Here is a 26,419-nt window from a genome sequence, read left to right as displayed (position 1 = left end):
AAATGGTAAAATGTATCCTAACACGTACTGTTTTTGTTATGAAAATATATAGTGTGTCAAAACTCGTTTCCATTTTCCACTCAGTTGTGAAAGTGTTACAAGGGAAATACAAATGCTGATACAAAAGTAAATTTCAGAATTTCAATCATTGATGTAGACAAAACTTTAGTTTCATTGTAGCCTATATGTAAGTCATGCATGTTATATATTTAGATGCAGTTTCAATGTTACATTATATATATTATTCAGTTCTTTCTTTAATTCATACAAAAAATTAAATTCTAAGACCTCATTTTCAATACTTAAGAGCATTGCAATGATTTGAAAACCATATATAGCTAGTTAGTAAAACATGTCTTCTCAATGAAAAGAAAAAGAAATGAGATGTCGCATTTAAGAAAAATATTCTGTTTTGAAAAAAAAACCAATTCCCCTTTGAAAATGCTCCCAAAAACAGCTAGGGGCGTAGGGATGATTTGAGCATTGGGCAGCGGAGGGGTGGGCTTGGGAGGGGGGCGCCCCTGCCGCCCAGCTCTTACGCCTTTGAAAAAATTGGTTGTTGAGCAATAACGCTATGTAGACATTTTTTCAATGAATAAACTAATTTCACAATGAAAATATTTGAATTAATCTTTCTTTTAAAATGGTTACAAGACAAATACGATACAATGCAGTAATACCTTTGGAAACACTGTATCCCTGAGCTGTTGTGACATACCAATCTTGGACTTTCTAACCGGATTCATGTTGCAGAAAGAAATGGCGGGAAACCGAAGTGTACTGAAATCCAGTGATACTGTTGTCTGCACAGGGTGAGACTGAAATGTCCTAAAACAGAAAATACCTTGAGATATGGGAAAATAAGTATGGGTGCCATAGATATAAACAATGTACGTTTGTTTCAATGTGATGAGTTAAATGTAAGATCACAAGCGAGTACATTGAAAACACCCTTACATTCACTAGTTAATTCATGCCTTTTCGATGGTGTTCACCTTCAATATTTCAATTATTCACTGATAAAAATGTAATAAAAATCTAACCCTTATCATGCTGGTACAATTGATTCTGCCTTTGCGACCAGTGTAGATCCGTGCAGTCTGATCAATATCTGCACTGTTCGCACTTCAGTCAGTATCTTTTTGGAAAGCACCCCTTTTAAAGTTAATTGTACTGTCCAAATTGTAAAATGGACAAGTTCATTACAAAAAATTAGCAGTTCTTCGTAGACGTTTAATATCGTGTTTAAGCATTTCGTAACATAGCTGATACAATGGTCATTTTCACTTTATGTCAAAATGCAGACTACCTTTGCTTAGAATAAAAAAGTTGTGGATAGAACCGCTTTAATACGTAAATAAAGATATTTTGAATAACGCCACAAGCTGAATGGTTAAAACACAAAATCCCGCGGTCATGAGAATACACCACATGACCTTTACCGCCACCTGGCGGGAGGACGCTATTTTCGGAATACCATGGACAGTACTCGACTCCATCAACTCCCTTAGAACTTCCGGAGACGATCTTTTCTTATTGTCTGCATCCATCTTTAAATATTTTACAACATATACTATTTTATTTTTACTAGACAGACTGTGTTCAGTACATAACGTAGATATTCAAAAAACAATGTGTACAAGCATGAGGTGCCCGTTTTTCGCCTCTCTTGCTACAAATGAAATTACACGGATTCAAACTTCAAAAACAGTTTTTTTTTTTCACTTGTACATATGTGTTTATTTTGTATTTGTCAGCTATATTAGTGTTAAATATGGAAGTTGTTTTTATCACATATCGCTCCATCTTCAGCTGTCTGATTATCCCCTATATCTGATATCACACCAAATACTTGCTCATGCCGACCTTTTAGGAAGCCAATGTTATATGGTGCATTTTTATTACACTAATGTATTATATAATTATTTGCAATTATTCAGACCTATCGTTTGACATGTAACAATGTCTATCTGGAATTAAATTATGGACATTACATGACTGTTGGGACATGATAGATATGAAAAAAGTACGCATACTGTCTAATTAGAAACCATAAATTTTATAAATCAGTTGTCTATCATCATTAATTGATGGAACTAATTGGTGGAAAAGCATTATTTAGGCAAAACAAGGGCCTGTGTAGAAGAAGTATTCCGCCAAAAGAAGTTTAGTAAATTTTCTTCTAAATTACACGTAAAGAATTGCCACATTGTGAGGATAACGCATGTTTTTTCGTGTTATAACGTCTGCAGAATCCCGAGGGATTCTGAAAAAGTTATAACACGAAATGAACATGCGCTAACACTATTCTAGCACTAAACGCGGAAAATACTAATAAATGAATACATTCTCCCTCAACGTCATTAAATTTCCATGAAATAAGCTGGAATATCTGAATTGTTTTTTCACGTAACCGTCATTTCCTTTGAATGTAGGGATAATACACGTTTTTTTTTGTGTGTGTGTTAACGTCTGCAGAAGCCCGCGGGATTGTTTGTGACCGAGACCGAAGGTCAAACAAACGTGTATTGTCGCTATTCTTGCATAAAAAACATTAAACGACGACTAAATGCATTGTTTCCATATGTGATGACTTTACGATTCCGGTACATTTTAATTACCATTCAGTTGTTCTTGGAAACGGTAAACATGTTTTAAATATCCATAACCAGGGCCCAAATATCAACAAAATTACCAAAAATTATTCATATAACTTCAACACTTGGTAAACAGGGGTCCAATTTCAAGAATAATACCTTTACATTCGAGTTTTTTTGAGTACGGACACATTTGGAGTACGGATGAGTACGAACGTAATGCCAAACTTTCAAGCTGTTTATATAAATTCTTCCAGAAATTAGATAAAGACATACCGACTGATACTTACCAAAATCATAAATCTGATTCCTAAAAACAAACAATCGTACAAGTTACATGCGATTCTTAAATATTCACGGTTATCTACAAAACTGAAACGACGCCGAGTTCTAAAAAGTGAGTAAACAAGGGAAGAAGCGAGTACGAACATTGTTGGGGGCAGCGCATTTGGTGTTGGTAACTGATACAGCAAAACATTCTATGGTTTAGATTGCATCTTTTATGCATCCAAGAAGAGGTTTTTATGAAAAAAAAAACAAGACGCAGATACCTGATGTCAATCTGCGCAGAAATACATGTACGTCCCTGGGAAAGCATTTCAAAAATTAAAATCGGGTATTAACAGCACGTGAATTGCCTTGTTTGCACACGATTTTTCTCCAGTGAAATAAGTAGTTTTTATGCAAGAATTATCCCTTTTGGGGCCGTAATACGTTTACGCTTTGCCAAGGAACGCGCATATATAAAAAGATGTTATAACAGCACGTAAACGCGAGAATCTTTCTGTTAACACACGTTTTCTCTCCTGTTAAAACACCCCCGAAAAGTGACAAGAACATCAGTTTTATGCTAGAATGTATGTCTGCACCAGTTTGTTTTAGATCAACTTGATCATTCTGTGAAAAGTGAAAACTGCCAATGACTTATCAAAGACAGCCAATTGTTAAAACCAACGCCTCTTTGAAAGAAGATCCACACATACTGAAGCTACACTAACGCTCCTTCTTTTATGAAAAAAACTATGAAATCTGTGATCATAGTCTCTAAATATACCAAGCCGTCTGTCATCCTCTTGCAATATTTTCTACTATATATATGCAAATTATTGCTCATAGTCTTCCATTAGAATTTCATTGTTGTCGAAAAAGGTTGAAGAAAGGTCTATATACGTAGAGTAGATAAATGTTTTTCGGTCTGTAGAAAACAATATTGCAGAGTTATGCGTTGAAATCCCGATAATTGTCAGTCTCTACCAATCATATACAGAACAAGAGCGTACATTAATTAATTAAAAAAAAAGAAATCTTTTGAACGGTAAGACTGATTCCGTTCCGATTTCAATAGTTTCAGTGTATTTTTATCTGTGAATCTTGAAAATAAAGACCATGTTAGGCGTGGTCTTTGGGAGGGGATGGGGGCATGAGAGATTTAGCATATTTCATTACCTCTCATGAACAGGCACGATCAAATGGAATTTGTATCATTTTGCTTGGTTGCGTTTATAACTTTCAAAAGGTTTTCTTACAGATTTTATTAACAATCACAACAGAAACCTTTACGTGCCGTGTGGCGGCGGGTGTTAAATATCTCCCCGTAGATGGACTCGGTAGTGTTATTTGTTCTGGTCCTTTGGAATCATGGAACTATAATAGAATCAGCGCAAGCCGGTGCTAGGAGCGTGAGGGATGTTGCATATTTCACTACCTCTCATGAACAGACACAGTGATTATATTGCTTTATTGTTGAGCTCTATTCTAGTCAGCAGTTTGCAGTTTGAACAGGGAACTGCTGACCAGATTTGCGGGGAATCACGTGATTGTTATGGTAGCTGCAACGGACAAGATGGCTGGCTAAGATTGTCGATTGAAACCATAAAATCAGGTATTGTAATACCTTTTACTTATTGTTGTTGTCGGGCACATATACCATCTTAATATGCAGAATTTTGCACGGAAAATTGCGATACCCTATTTAATACCGCTGCTTTTACACTTTTCTCAAACACTTAAAAATTCTGCTGGTTTATATTTAAGGAGTTTTGGAACATAAAAATATCTTAAAATTGTAAACGAATAAAAACTCTAAAGGGACAGAACACTGCCTGCAAAGGGCGTTTCTCAGGGGTGACTAGACAGGGTAAAAACTGTTCACTCGGACAGGTTACAGTTCTTTCATAGTGTGGTGAGGATGAAGGACGTGAATGTGTAGATTAATATGTATGATTAAGCAAACAATTTCGACATTTTACTGAAAATGTCTTGATTTCAAAGAAGTGGCGCTGATTATTAGACTTAACAGCTTTTTTTCCTGACGCAAAGCGCAAAACGTTAGGCAACTTTGATAATCAGACTTTAGTTTTACACCCCATTCTCTCTTTTTAAAGATTGATAATTACCTTTCGTTGACCGATTCCTTGTTTTATCATACAGATATCAGAAGAACTCTGTAACGTTTTCCAGGGGCTCCGTAACAGTTATCAGAAGAAAACATGACAGGTTATCAGACGAACTCTGTCCTTCGTGTAACATTTCTTCCCCCCGTGACAGCGGTACTCGTGTTTCCTGCGTGACCTCGTCGTTGCAACCATCTTGAATTACAAAAACAAAGCAAAATGGCGCTTCAAAATTTTTGAAGAAAAAAATCAAGGTAAATCATAGAATAGATCTAGTGATATTACGGTTGCTCAAGACCGAAATATATAACGGTGCCTGAAATGTTCTCCCAGCATTATTATTTATAATAAGAGTGGCTGGGGAATGAATTGTTAGTGTTACACCTGACCAGATATTTATGTATATATCTACATCTGACAACAATGACAGATTAGTTGATTTGTCAGACTTGACTGTCCTTCAATGATGTGCAAAAACATACAGTCAATTCAGGTATTACATCAGTGTAAGTGTGGGTGACAATCTGATGACAACAAATATTCTGGAAAAAATAAAAAAAAACAGTTATATATATATATATATATATATATATATATATATTGTAAATTTTAACTGACAAATTAGCTATATAGCTAAATCTAGCTACTAGTATATATATATAGCTAGAAATAGCTATAAGAAATAGCTATAAAACCAATAACACTTGTTCAATATATGTCATTATCAAATATATAGAACCCAAATGGTTTATCGCAAGATATTGCTGCATTTACTAAAAATATGACCACAAAGATCTTGGTTGACTGTTATTTTCTTTCATCTTATAAACCAGTGGGTCGCGATTATGACCATTTTGCATTTGATTTAGGCATATTTTGCATTATTGTTATTGGTTTTATAGCTGATTCTAGCTATATATAACTTGATTATAGATAGATTTAGCTATATAGCTAATTTGTGACTTTTCTGGGACCTGTTTACCTATTTGTGCACATTAAACAACCATGGGATATAACATGTTATATTCAAGGGCGAAGTTTGGCAAAAGTCAATGTATTACAGCCAGTTAGCCATAATCCAGAGGCTAGCAGGGAGGTTCCCCCACCCATCCTCAGAAAATATTTAAATCAGCATTCTGGGACAATTTTTAGGCAAAGTTTGATAAATAAAAAGATGTTGTAAATCATTTTGTATTTTTTTTACCATGCTAGAAGGTTGTGTAGCCCGTCTACGAAGTATTGTTGTCACTTGATCGTCAGTGCTGGCGTCCGCGTCGGTTAAAAGTTTTGTTTTGGTCCCCCTTTTCTCAAAAACCATAAGAGCTACAGCTTTGAAACTTTGCACACTTGTTTATCATCATTAGGTGACTGTGTAGGTCAAGAACCATAACTTTAACTTGCATTTTTATCAGAATTATAGCCCTGTTTGTACTTAGAACTTCTGAACTATAATTCTTTTCTTACATACTGACCAGCACTTGTTGATGAGCGATATGGCACCCGTAGGCAGTGCCCTTGTTTTTACATACATTTTAAACAAATGTATTCTATATATATACAGAATAGATATATAATCAACAACATAAAGAAATGTACATATCAACAAGCAGTACACTAACTGATCAAAAGAGAAAGCCCGACTGTTGTTATTTGGCTGAGTGTGGGATCTCATTGATGATGGAATTAAAGACTTTAAAAATTATTGTTTAAGGTATATATGAATATTTTGAAACATGAAAAATATAAGCTAGTTTTGTGAAAATAAACAAAATAATATATTTCATTTTTATTTGTGAAAATAATGGAAATGTTAGAATGGTGGGATAGCTGTTTTTGATAAGTATAGTATTTATATATGATAATTTTGTAATTATTGACCTGACACATATTGTGTGTCAAGACAGTACATAAGGCTCATAAATTTGACACTGGTCATACAAGAACCCAAATCTATGAAAGGAATTACTTTGTTTAACTTATTTTTTAAATAGTTTAATATGAATTAAAAGTAAAGCTTACCACTTCTGTACATCTGTGCAAAATAATCTGTGTATATTTTACTTGATTTTTTTTCTTTTTCAGAAAACAGTGTCAAAATGTTTCGAACACTATTAAAAACATTGGATTTTGATACATAATACATGTATATAAGGGTACGCTTTAGATATGATGGAATAGTCTTGCATCAATGTTGATGAAAGCATTTTTACTTAAAGATTCACTTAACAATAACTGTTTTCTTTTGTGTTTCCATGATGGTTATTGCTAGTGGCTCTTCGGCAAAACACAATATCTAACTCGACACATTTTACAGAAAACATGAAATTCAGAGGGCACCGTGACATGTCAAGTTTGAGTGTGTCCTATATATCAGAAAGTTGGAAAGCAGCTGTCACGGTTTGAAACGATGCTGGCAGGGTAGCCTGGTGTTCTTCTGTATCAATAAAGCTGAGATGAATAACAAACATAAAAGTTACCGTAATATATAATGACATATTAAAGTTTTTGAGAGTTCCAGTTAATACAGTTTGGGGAACACGATAAATGAACGGCCATGTAGCAGTAATGTCACAGTGCAGTATATGTTTAAGAGAGTTTAGCAGTCAGATATTTAACCCTTACCCTTCTAAATTTCTATAATGAACTTGTCCAGCTTTCAATTTGGAAAGTACTATTAACTGTTAAAAGGGGTGCATGCCAAAAAGATACTGACTGAATGGTGAACGGTGCAGGTCATGGTCAGACTGCATGGAGGTGCAGTCTGATCATGATCTGTACTGGTTGCAAAGGCAGAATCAATCGTGTCCAGCATAAGGGTTAATAGGTAAAAATTGCTTTGAAATCTCAACCTTCTTTTTAAGCAACCCAAAGCTACATTTGATATGTATTTTCCTTTTATTCATGAAAATTATTTTCTCTTTTCAGGTATAATTGGAAAATGTCAGTTTTAGGAGAAGCTATGTTCAGTTCAAGAGGGGTTATTCTGTGAGATATGTATGCGGAAACTTAGTCATTCATCATCCATCTCTGATTCATACAGAGAAGTTGTCAGTTACTTGTGGAGGTAAAGTTAATACTAGTATAAACACAGCAAAATCAAACAGACAAAACTTCAAGTGCAATAAATATGATACCCAGTAATGTCTGAAAGCATAAAAATGTTAACAATAATTTGATACAAGATGGGTTTTATAAGTGCATATGCTGTTTTCTGTCTTTTAATCTTCTGTCATTTATTTTATCCGTAGGACATGAAAATAAGAAGCGACAGACTCACCCGCACTCTGAGAGACATGTTGTTTTAACCATGATGAGAACTGACCTAGATTTTAACCATATGTCAGTAAGAGCAGTCTGTCGCTTCTGACTATTGACAATAAATAACAAATGCTGATTGAATGGGAAAAGGCCGTGACTTTTATTATTATAATATCATTACAGAAAATTAATGAAATATCATGGCATATGGTATGAGATAGAAGTATCATGAAATGAAGCATGAAATGATAGATTTCTAGCCAAATTGCATAGAAACAAAATAGACAACGCTATGATGCTGAAGCTCTAAATTTATGATAAGTACACATGTACTAGACAATGGAAGGAGAATGCAAAATTGCGAGGCCAAGATGCTCAACGAATTCTCAACATCATGATAATGGATTTAAAGGAAACAAAAATATGAATCCGGTGCATGTGCAAGAAAATATATAATTAGAATAAAACTGCCAAATAGATACCATATTTTGCCATGTTTATGCAGCAATATATCAGCCACGATGTGAACAAATGTTACGACTAACAATTAAAACTTAAGTCTTTAAAATGATATTTTTTTTTTTACTCTTAAGAAGATGATATTTTGCAGCAAAATAAAGAAGTCCGCTGCTGCCCGCGTGTTTACTTGATACAACATAATTATCATATTTACAAAATAAAATATTTTCTTTACTGAATAAAAACAAACAGTTTCTTTTGTTACACAACCTTAAAGTTTCGCTGAATCTATTACTTTTTGTTAACAGGACTATTTCAAAGGGAAGTCGAGAAACTGCGAGCCGGTTGCCTAACCCCTAACTCCTATTTATATATCTTTTTTACCCTCATCTTTTAGTTATTTATCTTAATTTGGAGGGCGGAGGGGGAGGTAGTGATGTCCAAATGCTGCAAACAGAAAGGTGTCTCCACCCCCCGACTTCCTTGATTTATAACATTCGTTTTTCTGGTATTAAATGAAAATTGGACATGATACAGGTCTTAACATTTGGACAAATTAAATATACAGATAAATACTTAAATAAACTGAAAAAAAAACCCGCTGAATTTCGTAGATGAAACACTTTCATATGCATGAGCAATATCTTAAACAATCCATAATGAAGCCTTCATATACATGGTGGCGAACGTTTGACTTCTTGGAAATAATAATTGTCCTTATCCATAAAAGGCACTGTATACCGGTGTGGCAGTACCTGGTGTACTGGCGCTGAAAAATATATAACACGACAGCAGAATTTTTTCCAAAAATTGTTAGGGTGAGCAGGGTGGATATTTTTATGCATGAAGTGTCGACTTGCCTGCTTAGTTATTTGTGAAGGAATGAACCGATTTGAAATATAACAAGAGCTGTCGGAGGACAGCAACGCTCGACTATTTAACAGCCTTGTCGCTTGAATGAATTAGAAAGTCGAAAAAGGGGCATAATTTAGTAAAAAAGTAAAATAGGGTTATGGAACCTGCATAGTGCTTATCAGCTCATGACAGTGGACAAGTGTGTGAAGTTTCAATCCATTCCCATTAGTGGGTACTGAGATACCAGGTTACATATAAGAATTTAACCCAAAACTCCTAAGTTTAAAAAGGGGCATACTTTTGTAAATTGCAAAGATGAGTTATTGACCCTTTGCACTGCATGTCATATCATGACAATGAACAAGTGTGTGAAGTTTCAATCCTTTCCCTTTAGTGGATACTGAGATACCAGCTTACATACAAAACCTTAACCAAAAAATTCTAAGTAGAAAAAGGGGCATAATTTTGTAAAAAAGCAAAACAGAGTTATGGAACCTGCTTTGTGTATGTCAGATCATGACAGTGAACAAGTGTGTGAAGTTTCAATCCATTCCAATTAGTGAGTACTGAGATACCAACTTACATACAAAACCTTAACCAAAAAATTCTAAGTCGAAAAAGGGGCATAATTTTGTAAAAAAGCAAAATAGAGTTATGGAACCTGTGCAATGTAAGACGGTTTATCACAGTGAATAAGTGTGTGAAGTTTCAATCCATTCCCACAAGTGGTTACTGAGATACCAGCTTACATACAAAACCTTAACCAAAAATTTCTAAGTCAAAAAAGGGGCATAATTTTGTAAAAAAGCAAAATAGAGTTATGGAACCTGTGCAATGTAAGTCAGTTTATCACAGTGAATAAGTGTGTGAAGTTTCAATCCATTCCCACAAGTGGTTGCTGAGATACCAGCTTACATACAAAAACTTAACCAAATCGGGACGCGGACGCCGACGCGGACGCGGACGCCGACGCATGGGCGAGTCCAATAGCTCTACTATTCTATGAATAGTCGAGCTAAAAATGACCAAAACGACCCAACCCGTGAACCACTCGTGCGTGAAAGTGATTAATCGAGGCACGTTATATTATATGGACTGGATTAGAGTAACAGAAGCAGAAATTATAGCTCATGCGTACCTACTGAAAAATAACATAGATTTATTTCTCAAGAGAACATAAATTCCTTAATTGTTTATTTTAGATGTTGTGATAACCGTAACATTGTTTGGCTGATATGTATTTCAGACGTTTTCAGGCTGTAGTTGATATACTTTTTCAGGTCTTCAGCATATTTTGCCTTTTTGGGAAAAAGTAACCTTTTACTTTGGCCGTATTTTGAATGTGTGGTCTGTTTTGTTTTAGTCGTGTATAATTGCGTTGATTGCATCATTGTCAGTGTTACGAAAACGTTAGCTATGGCACTTTTACTTTGGCCGTACTTTGAAAGTGTGACCTGTTTTGTTTTAGTCGTGCATAATTGCATTGACTGCTGTGGAAACGTTAGGTATGTTACTTTACGTGCCGTGCTATGGTAGTGTGGGCTGTTTATTTTAGTCGTGTATTATTTTATTGACTGTCATATTTCTGTATTATGATATCATTAGTTACAGAATTGGGTACAGCATCAATGAATGATTATTACATTTTGATAATTGAAGATGTTTTAAAATCGAAAGTGATTTTGTCCTTTTATTTTCGACGTATTCTTGAGAGCACTGACCATTTTTACTTTAGTTGTGCTGTGATTTTTTTTTCTAGATCAATTTTTAATCTTTACATGTTCTTTTCAGATGTAGTGATCAGTGTTACGTTGTTTGGTGGATGTTTTTCAGAAGCTGTTTGGCTAACTTAGAACAAAAATGAATAGATAAGTATACATTTCTAATATATGGAGTCGCTTCAAATTTGCTGCAAAAGGATAAGCGAAAGCACTGGTTGCTGCATTGTGTTTGTGCGGTTAAGTGTTGCCTGTTTAAGCTCACTGTTGCTAAGAAAGTTTTGTCCGTTTTATTTTAACTGTTCTGCAAAAAGTTGTACTGTTTTGTTTGGTTAAAACGTAAAAGTGTTTAATAAGTGTTACTTTCTGATGATTTGATTAGTTTAATGTATATCGTTTAAACGAATATATATTTCAGAAAGTTTCAGGATTTTGACAGAACTGCTCTGATAACATGATAGATTTATTTATTTTGTTTATTTGAGTTGGTTTTACTATCCGTGATGCGAACATTAGCCGTTTCACTTTTGCTGAACTTTGAAAGGTTGTCCGTATTATTTTTTCGTGTGTGTGTGTGTGTGTATGTGTGTGTGTGTGTGTGTTCGGGTTTAAAGTCTTTTTCAACAATTCAGTGATATAAACGACGGTGTCTGCTTGTAGCAGTGAACACAATGCCCAACTTTATAGTGCTGCTTCACTGGAATATCACGCTGTAGACTCGTGACATGATACTCCACCCAGTTACATTATATTGACACCGGGCTGACCAGTCGTAGCACTACCCTCTTAATGCTGAGCGCCAAGCGAGGAAGCTACTAGTACAATTTTTACGTCTTTGGTATGACGCGGCCGGGGATCGAATCCATGACCTTCCGCACTCGAAGCGGACGTCTATCTATTAACAGAAATGTTTTATATGTAAATAGATATTTTCAGATGGTGTGCAAGTTGTAGCTAAATGTAGAAAGTAAGATGGATATGTAATTTATATCAGACTTGGTGAGAACGGCAATGAAAGATAAGTATACTTTTGTGTGTATCGAGCTATGTGGCCATGCTGTAAAAGCGATGGATGTTTTACTTTGGTAGTGCTGTTAAAGCGTGTGGTATATTGAAAAAAACTGACCTTTCACGCTGGCCGTGCTTAGAAAGCTTGGGCTGTTTATCTTAGTCGTGCATTATTGCGTTGACTGTTTTTTTGAATGCTTTTTCTATTATATGTTACATTTACTTTTGACTGTTCTGTTTTGACTTTCGCTAGCGCTATGAAAAAGTTGGATATTTCTAAATGAATCTTTTGTATTTATTACACTGCGATTACCTTCTTTGTTTAGCTCGATTGAAATGCTGTCAAATGCTAAGACCTGCATCCTATATTTCTTGTTTGTTCTTTTTTTGTAGTTAGGAACATGGAATTAGTGAATGATTGATTTACTCACGACAAAGAGTGAGTAAATAAAGATATTACTTGCATATGATAATGTTAACCGTTGATGTTCCTTACATCAGCTGGAAACATAGATAGTTTTTGCCAGTTATACCTTTGTAGTTATACTAAATACGAAGTATATATATATATGTTGACGCTATTTTTGTAGTAGACGCTCATAAGAACTAAAAGTAGTGATTTTATTATATAATTACATGTTATGATGCTTTTCTGTTGTATCATATTTACCGTATCACCATATTTGTATATATATTTTGTTATTCCTCATGGGTCTTTCATGGGTCATGGGACCTTCTGGAAGAAATGAAATAAACATGTCAAACTAGTCAAACTATCTTAAGCTACAGTCACACATACGGATATGTCCGTGCGTTGAGGTACGGTGCGGATAGGATTAGTCTGTGGGAGTATAACTACGGAACAGTACGTCTTAGTACGGGAAAAATGGTGAGAAAGAGGAAACAAACAAAACAATACAGGACGCGAATAGGTACGGATAGGTACGAGGTACTACGTTGAATTACGTTTTACTGCGCATTGCATCTTGCCCAGCGCACGGACGGATCTGCGGTAAACTACGTTGAACTATGCTTAAGTACGAGCAGCCTCAGATAACTACGTTCAGCTACGGCGAGGTATGTAACAGCACGGATAACTACGTTAACGTACGTTTAACTACGGATGAATAAGTTTCAGCCAAGATGGACTAAAGTCACGCTCAAATGGCTACGGTTCGCTCAAACTTTTGTGCATGTTCAAAAGTTGGAGAAACTTGCAAGTTTGGAATAAGTTTTGAATACGTTTTGACCACGTTCTGGTACGGATTAATACGAATGACTACTTTGAGGTACGGCTCAGGTACGGATCGATACGTATTACTACGTTTCTTTTCGTAGCTAGACGTAGCTATCCACACCGTATGTGTGACTGGGGTATTAAGGATTATTAGTTTCAGAGGTGTCGTGAAAATATGAAAAATATTCTATTTTCATTCCTTCACGTAAGCGGAACTACTGACGTAAAGGTCAAAACGAATATATCTGCCATAAAATTAGAAAATTATATAAGCCGCGCCATGAGAAAAACAACATAGTGCGCAGTCTGGTCAGGATCCATGCTGTTCGCTATCAAAGCCCATTGCAATTAGAGAAACCGTTAGCGAACAGCATGGATCCTGACCACACAGCGCGGATGCGCAGGCTGGTCTGGATCCATGCTGGTCGCAAACGCACTATGTTGGTTTTCTCATGGCATGGCTCATATTTTCCTTACAGTTTCTTTATGACTCCATTATTCGAGGTAAACTATGCTCCGTTCATATTTTGTAAGTTAACATAATACGTGAACTGTCATACCAGTCCTTAGAAACTGAAGTTTTTTATCCCTGCATGGAAAATGAACAAGACAAACACTTTACAACATTTATTATTTTTAAATTACTTAGATATACACCGCATACAGTATTTTACACTGGAAGATATTGATGAATAAGTGACAATTTTAGAAATTACTTTGATATTGACACTGGATGTCGAATGTATACATACTAATATTATATATTATCATAAACACTTTTGTAGTCATATGCATTGTGACAAATTTCGCTTTATTTGTTATAAGACTTTAAAGACCACTCCAAAGATGTGCAGGTTTTCACTACAGCAATCCTGAAGCGCCGTGTGTCGGCTGTAAAAGTTATATTTTCTGGTCCTTTGGGATCATGGAGTCCATTCAATGGATGTATAATAGAGTTCCGCTTAAGCCGGTGCTATGGGGCATTTCATTACCTCTCATGAACAGACTCAGTCAAACCGAGTGTGCTATTATTCTTACTAATTGCATTCATTGCTTCCAAGTGATCCTTTTACAGCGTTTCAACATGATTAAAAAGTATTTGAACAGCGTCGCTTAAGCATTATTACACTGCTCATGAGTGACGACTTTCAAGTTTGTTTTTTATTAAACCAGAAGATCATATACCCATGTGGTACATAAACATCATATATACATAGCATTAGTGAACATTTGATTATAACACAAAAAGCAAATGATTCATACAATATAACAATTGCAACATCTCTAACAATCCATGTATGTTACAATCTGACATATCAACGAGATTCAGCAATGCAGTTGGAAAATTATTTTAAGTTTTCCACGGATGAAAGCTATCTAAAAGTATCTATACTAGATTGTTTTATAAATAACGAATAAAAAGATCTTGATTAAAACGAAAGCAAAATATCAAGATCAATTTTCATTTAATACATTACACCCTTGATATATATGCTATGAATGGATACAATATGATTAAAGCTATATTTGTATTCCACGGATGACCGTTCTTGTAAGAAAGAAAGCGCAAAGGCCTGTGGAATCGTCACCAAAATTGGCAAAAACCATTGTACTAACATTTTTTAAAAAATAATTTTATTCAAATAAAGAAGAGAAAGTGTTATATTTTAGTCATTGATTGATTGAATGCACATGTTAGCACTAGACAACATCGTTTTAACAAAGCAAATACCTTGAGATTTGGTAAACAACTACATTACAATACATCATATTGTTACCTACAAGACAATGTGTAAAATAATAATCACATTTATACAGTACATATATTATACTGACTCTACGCCATATCGGAAACCGAAAAGACCTCCTGAAATCGATTCTGCTATCCAGATTTGTTTTCATTTTCTCTATTCTGAGAAATGAGATAACCATTTCGGTCCAGACATATTATTTTAACAAAAAGCATAAAAAAGATCCGATGACAACACTTTTTCCTACGTAGGTGCATCTTTTTTCTCGAGAAGCTCGTCGTTATTTGGACCAGCCGTCTTTCGGTCAAACAGATGCAGCACTATTTCTAGGATAAGTTGCAGAACTTCAAAGAAACTAAGCAATGAAATTCCCATGAACAGTCCAGCCGCTCCTCCTATATCCGACACGAATCGCACAGGCTGGGAAAAAACAGTTTGCAATATAAATTAATTTAAGAATTCGGAGTTCATGCAGAATCCATGATTTGAGCTAGGGATGTCATTCATATTCTGTCATTCATGCGCTATCTATACAGGGTTAATATGCCGCTCAAATTATGCCTTTGTAATTTCTGTTAATAACAAAATAAGGAAATTCCCTCTACCAACCTCTAGATAGAACAGCAAAAAATATGGTCCTTAATTTTGATTTCAAACACACTTAATTCCTATAAAAATCACATCGTCGAGTCGGTTCATTTTGGATCTATACCAACAATTACTTAAATGTTCTTTACAAATAACACTGACTGGTGAAAAACAAAGTAGATTCTTAAAATTATATGCATGAACTTTATTTTATTTTTATGCACAGTTTACTGTTATCCACATATTCATTTTACAAATAGAATAAAAACCAGCAATTTTACAAAATTAAGAAGAAGAGCATCTTACTGTGTAAAATGGTTCCTCAGTTATCTTCTCATAGTTGAGGTCCTCAAAGTAAATCAATACCCTTACAAAATTGTTCTTGTACCTGAAAATAGACCGTGCGCAATTAAAAAGTTGTTTTCTTTCCCGGAGTAAATTTTGATATAACCTAATTCCAGAACTGTTAAGGGGACGGGTTGTCGGGAATGCACTTAGAAGTACATCGCAATATGTTTTGCAATCAGACGGCAACAAGTATGAAATGATAAAATGTATACAACATGTTTTTGGAATAAGCCGTTTTCTACTTTTTATTCCCCACCGAAAGCGGAGGGGTAATGCTTCGGCGTTGTTCGTCCGTCCAAGATTAAAAATGCTTATAATTCTAAAAGCATTTTAGCCAGAATTGCTGAACATTATATAATTAAATATCAAGGAGTTTTTCTCCTTGATTTGGTAGAAAAAAATGAAAATGCTTATAGTTCAAAAAGAGTCTTAGCTTGAATCAACAAACCTCGCATAATTATGAATTAGCATACAAGTTTTGCTCTTGTATAGTATTATCACCCCATGATCCAGTAAACGCAGAGTTTTCTCCTTTGAATTGTTGGAAAAAAGTTATAATTGAAAAAGTAATTTTTAACTAGAATCACTAAACCCCACAAATTATTTTTAGCGCATGACCTTTTCTTTTATTTAGTATTATCCCTCTTGACCCAGTAAAACTAGAGTTTTTTCCCTAAGTTTAGTAGAAACAAGAGGGCCAAGATGGCACAGTGTAAGCATGTTTGACCTAGTGATTTCATGGAAACAAATATTCTGGCCAATTTTCATTAAGATTGGACCAAAAATGTGGTCTCTTGAGTTTAAGCAAGTATTTCCTTGGATATGACCTAATGACCTAGTCTTTGACTCCAGATGACCCATATTCAAACTGGACCTAGATTTTATCAAGGCAATCATTCTGACAAAATTTCATGAAGATCAATTGAAAAATACGGTCTCTATCGCATACAAAAGGATTTTCTTTGATTTGACCTAGTGACCTACTTTTTGACCCCAGATGACCCATATTCAAACTCGATCAAGATTTCATCAAGGCAATCATTCTGACCAAATTTCACGAGGACCAATTGAAAATACTGTCTCCATCGCATACACAAGGTTTTTCTTTGATTTGACCTAGTGACCTAGTTTTTGATCCCAGATAACCCATATTCGAACTTGACCTAGATTTCCTCAAGGCAATCATTCTGACCAAATTTCATGAAAGTCAATTGAAAAATACAGTCTCTATCGCATACACTAGATTTTTCTATAATTTGACCTAGTGACCTAGTTTTGGACCTCAGATAACCAATATTCAAACTCAATCTAGATTTAATCAAGGCAATCATTCTGACCAAAATTCATGAAGATCAATTGAAAAAGACAGCCTGTATTGCATATACAATGTTTTTATTTGATTTGACCTAGTGACCTAGTTTTTAATTTCAGATAATTCATATTCAAACTCGACCTAGATTTCATCAAGGCAATTATTCTGACAAAATTTCATGAAGATCAATTGAAAAATACAGTCTCTGTCGCATATACAAGGTTTTTCTTTGATTTGACCTATTGACCTAGTTTTTGACTCAAGACCCATTTTCGAAGGTAATCATTCTAACAAAATTTCATGAAGATAAGTTGAAAAATACAGTCTCTATCGCATACACAAGCTAAATGTTGACAGACAGACGACAGACAGACGCCGGACGCCGGACATTGAGCGATCACAAAAACTCACCTGAGCATTGCTCATGTGAGCTAATAAGATTTTTACCTATCTAAGTAACCTATCTATGGATCTTCATGAAACATTACTCAATGTAGATCACAATAGGACAGGCGCACCTTCAGTGACCAGAGTTATATTGCCATTTAATTGTTGTTAAATTCATTAATTTTCATTTAACAAAGTAACCTTTTGATGGATCTTTATGAAACGCAATGCAAATAATATAGGGCGGTGATGCATCAGGATATCTGAGTTATTATCGTTTAATTGTTATATCTTTCGAAAATAGTTTCCTCGTATTCGTCGTGGGATATAAATTCACTCGTTTACATCTATGTTTACTGAAAGGGTGTTTTCTACACAACATAGATGCTCATTGTACGAACGTTTTTAACAACATCATAAAACTTATTGAATAAGTTTGTTTAATTTTATTTTATTTGCAAAGTAAAGGAGCTTTATCAATGTTGTAACGGCATACACCAATTTGCAAAATTGAAAATCACTAAATATTACAGAGCTATGTTGTCACAAATATATATCATTAATTGAAACCGATACTTCAGTAGATCTCAAACGTTGTAACTTTATTTCAGGTAGAGCTTGTAGCTATAAATTAAAGTAAGTAATACGTTTTTTTTTTTTTTTTTTTGTTTTTTTTTTGTAATTTGGTGCAGCTTGTCTCAAGAAAGATTTTATGGGTAAATGGCTCAACATTTCAGTCAGAGTTAAGAAAAACATTATTAGTCATTAAGAGGAAATATAACATTTTTGTAATATCAAACCTTTCATAATTGAAGTCTGTAGTCTCATTCTTAATTTGTGCACATGCGTTTTTTAATGATGTAAGATTCTTGGCACAAATGTCTTTCATTAGCACTTTTTCCTGAAAAGAAAATATGTACATCGATAAGTTTGTGCATACGCAAAATACTGCAAATGCAACTCCGCTTATGAATTTAGACACAACACATGTTTTGATAAAAATAGTTATTAGCTTTTAAATAAAAGAAAATGATTGAAAAAAATGTTTAGATCAGTATACAATTTAGAAATAGCCTTTTATCTAGATATCACATTACAGTTAGTACAATAATATCTTTTAACGTCAATTTCGACAAAGGTATTTTTGCAAAGACGTTATGCCTAAACTCAAATAAATTTCATAGCAGAATGAAAATGCATTCATGCTTATTTCATTTAATGGCGAGTGAAATTGGGACCTTTAGTGTCATAACATCCAATGACTTTTTTGATAATTGCCCTATAGTGAAACGACCTATAATAAATATTATTATATGAAATAAATATCATAGACAAAGTGTATCACAGATTTCTGTATTTCTCACAACTGATTATCAAACACAGTATGTATTCAAGAAAGGAATGTTTAAGATGATAGTGGATGAAAATGTTGTGTTCTTCATCTTTGAATTTTGTATACGATTTTCATGCTGTTCTTGTAGAAAAAAATTAATTTATTGTCGTAATGATTTTATTATATATATATATATATATATATATATATATAATAGGATATAAGAGTCAGTATGACCAGCAAGGTCCAAAGCGATATTGCATGGTGCTGTGGTTCGTTAAGAGAGTGCCAATGGCCCAGCACCTCTGTCTTCAACTCTCTAGGTTTCTTTTGGGGTTACCTCACCCTTAGTTCCGAGTTAAAACCCTATCCTGGTAACACAGGAGCTATTTGTCCCATAGCTGGGGGTCTGTTCATAGGCATCAGGGCGTGTCCACACACCGGTGGGCCTGGCATGCCACATGTCTGGGGGCAGACCTCCTCCGTGTCCCCTGCAGTTCTGCCTGAGGCCGCAAGGTGCTCAGTTGCCGTGTGGCGCCAACTCGGAGGCACTGCAAAAGGGCTTGTCTGCAGAGAGGCTATGTACTGGCAGGGAAGACTTATGCACTCGGCTCCTTTTTCAGCAAAAGGCTAGCCAGCGATGGAGGCTGAAAGCGAAAGGTGACAAGCACACAACACACAGCACTACACACTTGACGCATCAGCAGACCAATTGCCACACAGCAATGTCCAAAGAATACAAGCCTTCTGCAAGCTTTGAGTATGTACAAAATCATTGAAATGTGCCTATATGTTAGAATAATGAGACGGGAAAACGGGAAATGAGATCAAATTCACACCGTCTTACTAGCGTTAATGTTATAATGTTGAATAAACACATCTACTAAAAATACATTGAGAGGAAAAAGAAAACGATTCTATTTCATAATAGGGCGAAAAATATGCAAAACATATTTAACATTTGACTGAAAGATCATTTCACTGCTATGGTAGTATTTTTATACTGTAAATTTCTTTTAAAAAAAGTAGCATAAAATGTGCGGTTATTTCAAGCTTACCAAATAGTCCTTGTGCGGCCAAACACGCCCTGACATTGTTTTGCTGTAAACGAATTCTCTGTAAATGAAGACATACATTTATGAAATACATGGAATATACACTCAGCAAATTAAAAACGCATCCCAATGGACTGCGATATTTTCTCTGAGCATCAATTATTGCAAAGCAAGTATTTTTTTACTTGCTCAGTGCAACAGTCTTTTAGAATCGCGTACATATTTGGTAAAAATAATTATGATTATCGCGTGTTACCCTTGTATTGAAATTTGAGATCCATGTTTACTTTAGGTGTTTAAAAAATGCCCATGCTTAAATATGTTTAATACATACAAATGTATATCGTATGTGAATAGGCCAGTAGATAGAACATATTAAACATTCAGCCCTTCTTCGGTCTATTTTTAGTCTCTTTTTTCAATGTTATATATCAATTCTACTTAAATTTCTTTTCATACCCCATGTCACATATGTCAAAGATGTAATGTTAATTCAAATGTATCTTGTATACTCTTTTGTCATTTTAGCTTAATAAAGGTAATGTTGTATCAATTAAAACTTGAGTACACGTACTTATACCTTATTTATCAAACATAATACTTTATTATCAAATAATACTGCATAAGACTAAAGCGCGAATTTTATTCCGCAAACTTCCTGTGATCTGTCCTTTCTTATTTATTTTCGCGATGTTGTGGAAGAGAAACTGGAAATGCAAATTATATATGTTTCATGAAAACTTTGATGTGAACTATTCAATGTTTTCGCGTTTACTCTAAATCCACAAGAGTTGAAACTCAGCGAGTACTGAGCGAATAATGCATTTGATCTTTTTAGAGAGTATTGTACAAAAATTTGGTCTTAAGTTGTTCAGTTAATATAAACAACCTTCACCATACTCTAGTATTTACAACAGATATTTTTGAAAGAAAACGTGTGTATGTGCTCTAAAAGTAGCAAAAGGAAATATAAAAAATCCGAAGAAACCATTGCATAACTTACGAACAGGGGCTGATACAATCACAACCAAGCGCTCCCTTTTCAAACATGTTGTCTACATAATCGACGCAGAACTCGTCTGAAACAAAATTGATTCACTTTATATATCCATGCTTTTGTTACTTCACATAATTTTTATTTTTTTTTTGTAAAACTACACACAGAAACAAGTGTGTTGCGTAGCTTCTTCAGTGCTATTCGCAGATAAATATACTCTTGGTTCAGTCAAGTTTCTTTTGAGAACAACTTTACTTTAGTTTTGGCTACAACTGTTATCTCTTATATTATGGATTTATGCCATATAATTATTGGCTCAATGCTTATTTACTACGCATATTTCTACCGCATGCAGGAAGTTTCTCTAAAACAGCTACCTTTTTGCCACAAACTTAAAGTTCTTTCTGGGCTCCTGTATACTTAGGGGCGTAGCTTTCTTTATACACTTACCCCAGGGTTTACTGCCACAAATGCGACGTTTCTTCCCGAAATCTATATCCGGTGCATCATATGGTACACAAGAACACTCCTTAATCACATTTTCTACACGGCAAAACGCTAAGCAAGCCTGTTTTTCGAAAATAATAGATAAAAAATCTTCCTACAAAATGCACTTTTATTTTGTCTGGCTCTGAGTATTTATTAAAAAACAAAGACAAATATCAAACAGGGAATGCCATGTACCAAAAACGCAGCCTCCCCAAAAAGAAACCCACAGCACGCAGACGTGCACACCACACACAAACTTATTATTATTCTTATACTATTTAGTTTTATAATATAATTAGTTTGCAGGATGAATTCTTCGTAGTTTGATTGCCACAGGAAATGCGGTTCTTTGCTGTCTAAATGGTACGATTTCATAAATCAAAAATTACTTTACTGGGTATTTTGTTTGTAATTGGTGAATTTTAGTCACATCAGCACAACTGGCTTTACATTCTTTCTTGAACAAGTAGAATCTCATTGCCTCTCTAGTCACAGACAAGTTCCTGGGTAGAACCACCTTCATTCCGCAAGGCAACTGGATAGTATCCGTACACGAGTATCGATCAAAGCTCTAACCCACAGGGGAGAGGGGATACGGGTAAGTCAGCGACCTCACCCAATCGACTAAGGAGGTCCATATTGAGAATTTGTAAGAATATAGACTTTAAAATATAAAAAGGGGGGATATTTCTTATCAAATTTAATATAAAATAATTTATACACATACTAAAAGCATACATTTCGTAAAATATTTTAAAGGAGATATTCACATAGACGAATTATTAATAGAGAAATATTCCGTTTTACTGAATGTAAAAATTATACCGTTTTACTGTATGTAAAGTTATATTTCTTCCGGAACTTGTCCACATCAGACGTACAGTTTCCGTAGGGTTCATTTAGTCTTGTAACATTTATCTGGAAATATGTACGTAAAGTGTGTAATTTACAGAAATATGTATAAAAAGTCTGAATAACTTTGACATTAGTTAAACGGTTTCTTCAAAGCTTTTTGATATATGTGACTTGAGACACTGAGTACTCGGTGGCTGGCTGCAAGTACCACGAACAATCTGCTTTCCACTCTGGGATGTAATAAAAATATTTATATTTATTTGAATATTTTTGACAGCCTCAATGGTCAATGAAACAAGGATGAAAATCTTTTTTTTTTTTTCATACTCAGGCGGAACAGAATTCCATCTTAGTAATGGGGATCAGGCCCTAAGAAATGAGTCACTGCTACTTGTTCTTCTGCAGGAATTCTAGGAGTTATTTTATAGCCTCTGTCTATTTATTGTCTAATTTTTGAATTGTGAGCATAAATAATATTATGTTGGTTTGGTTTGTTTATTCCAAGTTTAGTTTTTATATAAATGTGGTATGAGGAATCAATAAAATGTGAAGTCTTAAAAAGAACTCATTGCATGTACGTTTTAATCTTCTTAATAAGTGATACCTTCAAGGTCCATCTTCTTCCCACCCTTGCACGGCTCCGAATTTTCCCAGCGAAGACGTGAAGAGAAAAACAAAACATCACATATTATTTTCCCTGAGTGTGAGGCCAGCCGGATCTATCTGTCTGTTTTCGTGATGCTTATTCCCATCACTTTCCTTGATAAATTGTTTGAAATTTGGGAACTGACAACAGACATTTAGAAAGATGAGGCTGATTTTGATATACAGTTGTGCACCTTTGTATTTATTGCAAAAGCCCTTTGCCACACTTTAGAGGAGAATTAACATATTTCTACAAGAACGCAATAAAGTCTTTTCTACAAAAATCCAGTTCTGATGATCACAACTTTTAAGCAACACAAGAAAACCAAGCACTTATTTCACCTTCTGCCATTGAACAACAAAAGTCTTATAAAATGCTCTGTTTGACCCCCTTTGATAATTTCAGTAATGACTTTAAATTAAACACTGAAGCATATTCCATAGAAAACAACTTTCTTAAATTGTACGCAACCAACTTAAAAAAATAGCAGACAAGGTTGGACTGATCTTGTCCATCTGAAGTAATGAAATATGTAGCACCCTTCACGCCCTTCACTCTGTCCCGGGCTTGAGTGGAATGTTGTTATGTATTAACTAATGAATGAACTAGATAGCAAAAGACTAGAAAATATAACAACATCGTGTCCAAGTACGCGGGAGTGTGTTGTGGTGGTGATGGTGTGTGTGCGGGGTGGGGCGGGGGGGGGGGAGGCACTTAATCAGACAACGCGGAACCTAGAAATATATTAGAGGATACTTAGTTTGATTGGTCTCTTCTGGAGTTATGAAATGTGCAGCACATCTACAACACATATTTTGCTCTATGTTTTAGTATCTGTTTCAAACAGACGATACAATGTATATTTATGATACATATGTAAATCTAATCTAATAACGGCCTATTTTACTGACTACTTAAAAGATCATATTGTCATATAAATTATGAATTAATCTAAAATTAGCCGAAAAGGTAAGGTTATCTTCTATGAAATTTGTAAGAGTATAGCTATGTTATATCAAATGCAAGTTTTGCAAAGAAAAAAAAATTCGTTTTTGTAGGGATTGTGTTGAAATACTCCTGATGAATACCTATAAAGTTTTACATTATGATCTATTTCTGTGCAACGCTACATAAGTAACTCATTGTAAATAGTTTATGTCTTTAAAACAGAGTTTTAAAGCACTTCCTCTAATGTCTAAATACATGAGGACAATGGCAAGGACTTTCGCAATAAATGCAGACGACACAATAAATGCAGACGACACGCACCTGAACTCATACAAAAAAAATGTTTTACATATACCGCTCTCAATCCTATGTTTGTCTCATATCCCGGACTTAAAGTCAAGCCTTCATCGGCCGGCATAGGAAATGTTCCTGGTTCATGGAATACAATCCGAACACCATACCCCGAGGAGAAATTCTCAATGTATTCATCCACTTCTAGGTATAAAGTCAGTTTTATTCCTGCAAAGGGAAAAAGTCTTTTCAATTATTCATTGCAATTAAAACGAGTACCAACTAGCACTGTTAATAAATGCTTTGGCATTTTACTGATTGCATAGATGTTAAAGTAATATTTTAAGGGAGGTAATTCTGTTAATCATTACATTTTATAGGATATAACTTAATATAATTATCAATATTTGTATAGTGCTTACAACTTTTTATACAGAACAATAGATATCATACAGTCAGAGAATTTTAAATGTTACATTTCCAAACAACCCCCCCCCCCCACCAGTCATTTCTGTATAACTGATGCAGCAAAGTATCCTTAACAAAGAAAAATACACAAGTTTATATTAGAAATAAAGAATAATGTTTCCTACATATCAATGTAGGTCCCACTGTCCCAGGCTTGATATTTCCTACATACCACTGTCGGTCCTACTGTGCCCCAAGCTAGATATTTTCTACATACCACTGTCGGTCCCACTGCCTCAGGCTTAATGTTTTCTACATACCACTGTCGGTCCCAGTGTCCTAGGCTTGATATTTGCTACATCCACTGTCTGTCCCACTGTCCCAGACTTGTGTTGTAAATTTAGCAGCTAGTCTTATTAAAGTTGATTTATTAATTGATTCTACTGATGTGAAACTTTGGCCTCTGCTACTAGAGATGTCATTCACCAGTTACCCCCATAAATTGCTTGGGACTGGAGTATGTATCATTTTGTATCATTTTATCAGGGTATGTTGTCATCATGTACCATCGTAAACATGTCTGGTTTGTTAGAGTTAGAGGTGGCTCCATATTTGGGATGGTACCATCAGTTAACGGTTATCCTCATAAATATTAGGGGTAATCTTTGTCTTTCATCACTGTGATACACTCCAAATATGGGAGGGTACATGCTTTTGTATATAAGCCTAGGTCAGAACTTGGGAGGGAATTATTCTTTACTTTTGGCTCGGACTTTGAAAATGACAGATCTTAGAAACAAGAAATGAAATATTTACAGTTATAATTATAAGTGACTTTAGACCAGAGGAATGAGAGAAATTATAATTTTGATGACTTATTTCCATCACTAGACAAAATCTCATAATAAACTAACATTGAAAATTGGAATTAAAGTGTATTTTATCAATGGAGTATAAACCCCCACACCCGAACTTACGTTTTTCAACACTTGATATATTCCATATACCACTGTCGGTCCCAGTATCCAAGACTTGATATTTTCTACATACCACTGTCAGTCCCACTGTCCCAGGCTTGATATTTTCTATATTTCATTGTCAGTCCCACTGTCCCAGGCTAAATGTTTTCTACATACCACTGTCGGTCCCACTGCCCTGACTTGATCTTTTCTACATACCACTGTCTGTCCCATTGCCCTAGGATTGTTATTTTCTACATACCAGAGTCGGTCCCACTGCCCCATGCTTTATATTTTTTGTGATCCATCGTGTAGCAGTTACCGTAGTCAGATGTAGTGAAGGCGTCGAAATATTTACTGATATAGAACAAAAATGTTGATATTATACCTTTGATAATGTTCTTAGTTCTATGAAATTTAGACCTTAATGATATTCTTTTCACATGTTGGGTGAAAGTTTTCAGTGTTTCTACATTCTTTCAGTGATAGAAGGTTGCATCTTTTTAAAAAATCTTCCGAAACATTTT

General features: G+C 34.8%; 1 protein-coding gene across 1 annotated transcript; it reads right to left on the bottom strand.

Moving 5' to 3' along the window:
* Nucleotides 1-13,202: 13,202 nt before the first annotated feature.
* Nucleotides 13,203-26,242, bottom strand: LOC123536857 (FMRFamide-activated amiloride-sensitive sodium channel-like). Its single transcript, XM_045320336.2, has 9 exons — nt 26,155-26,242; nt 24,590-24,753; nt 22,611-22,703; nt 21,747-21,864; nt 21,303-21,378; nt 20,303-20,360; nt 18,712-18,812; nt 16,171-16,252; nt 13,203-15,696 (listed from the first exon to the last, which is right to left on the bottom strand). Exons 1-9 carry the CDS (start codon nt 26,198-26,200, stop codon nt 15,520-15,522), a joined length of 915 nt encoding a protein of 304 aa, XP_045176271.2. The 5' UTR covers nt 26,201-26,242; the 3' UTR covers nt 13,203-15,519.
* Nucleotides 26,243-26,419: the final 177 nt, after the last annotated feature.

This window comes from Mercenaria mercenaria, chromosome 17 (assembly GCF_021730395.1).
Source record: "Mercenaria mercenaria strain notata chromosome 17, MADL_Memer_1, whole genome shotgun sequence".
NCBI classification, from domain to species: Eukaryota; Metazoa; Mollusca; class Bivalvia; order Venerida; family Veneridae; genus Mercenaria; species Mercenaria mercenaria.
This window is presented reverse-complemented; position numbering and strand designations above follow the sequence as displayed.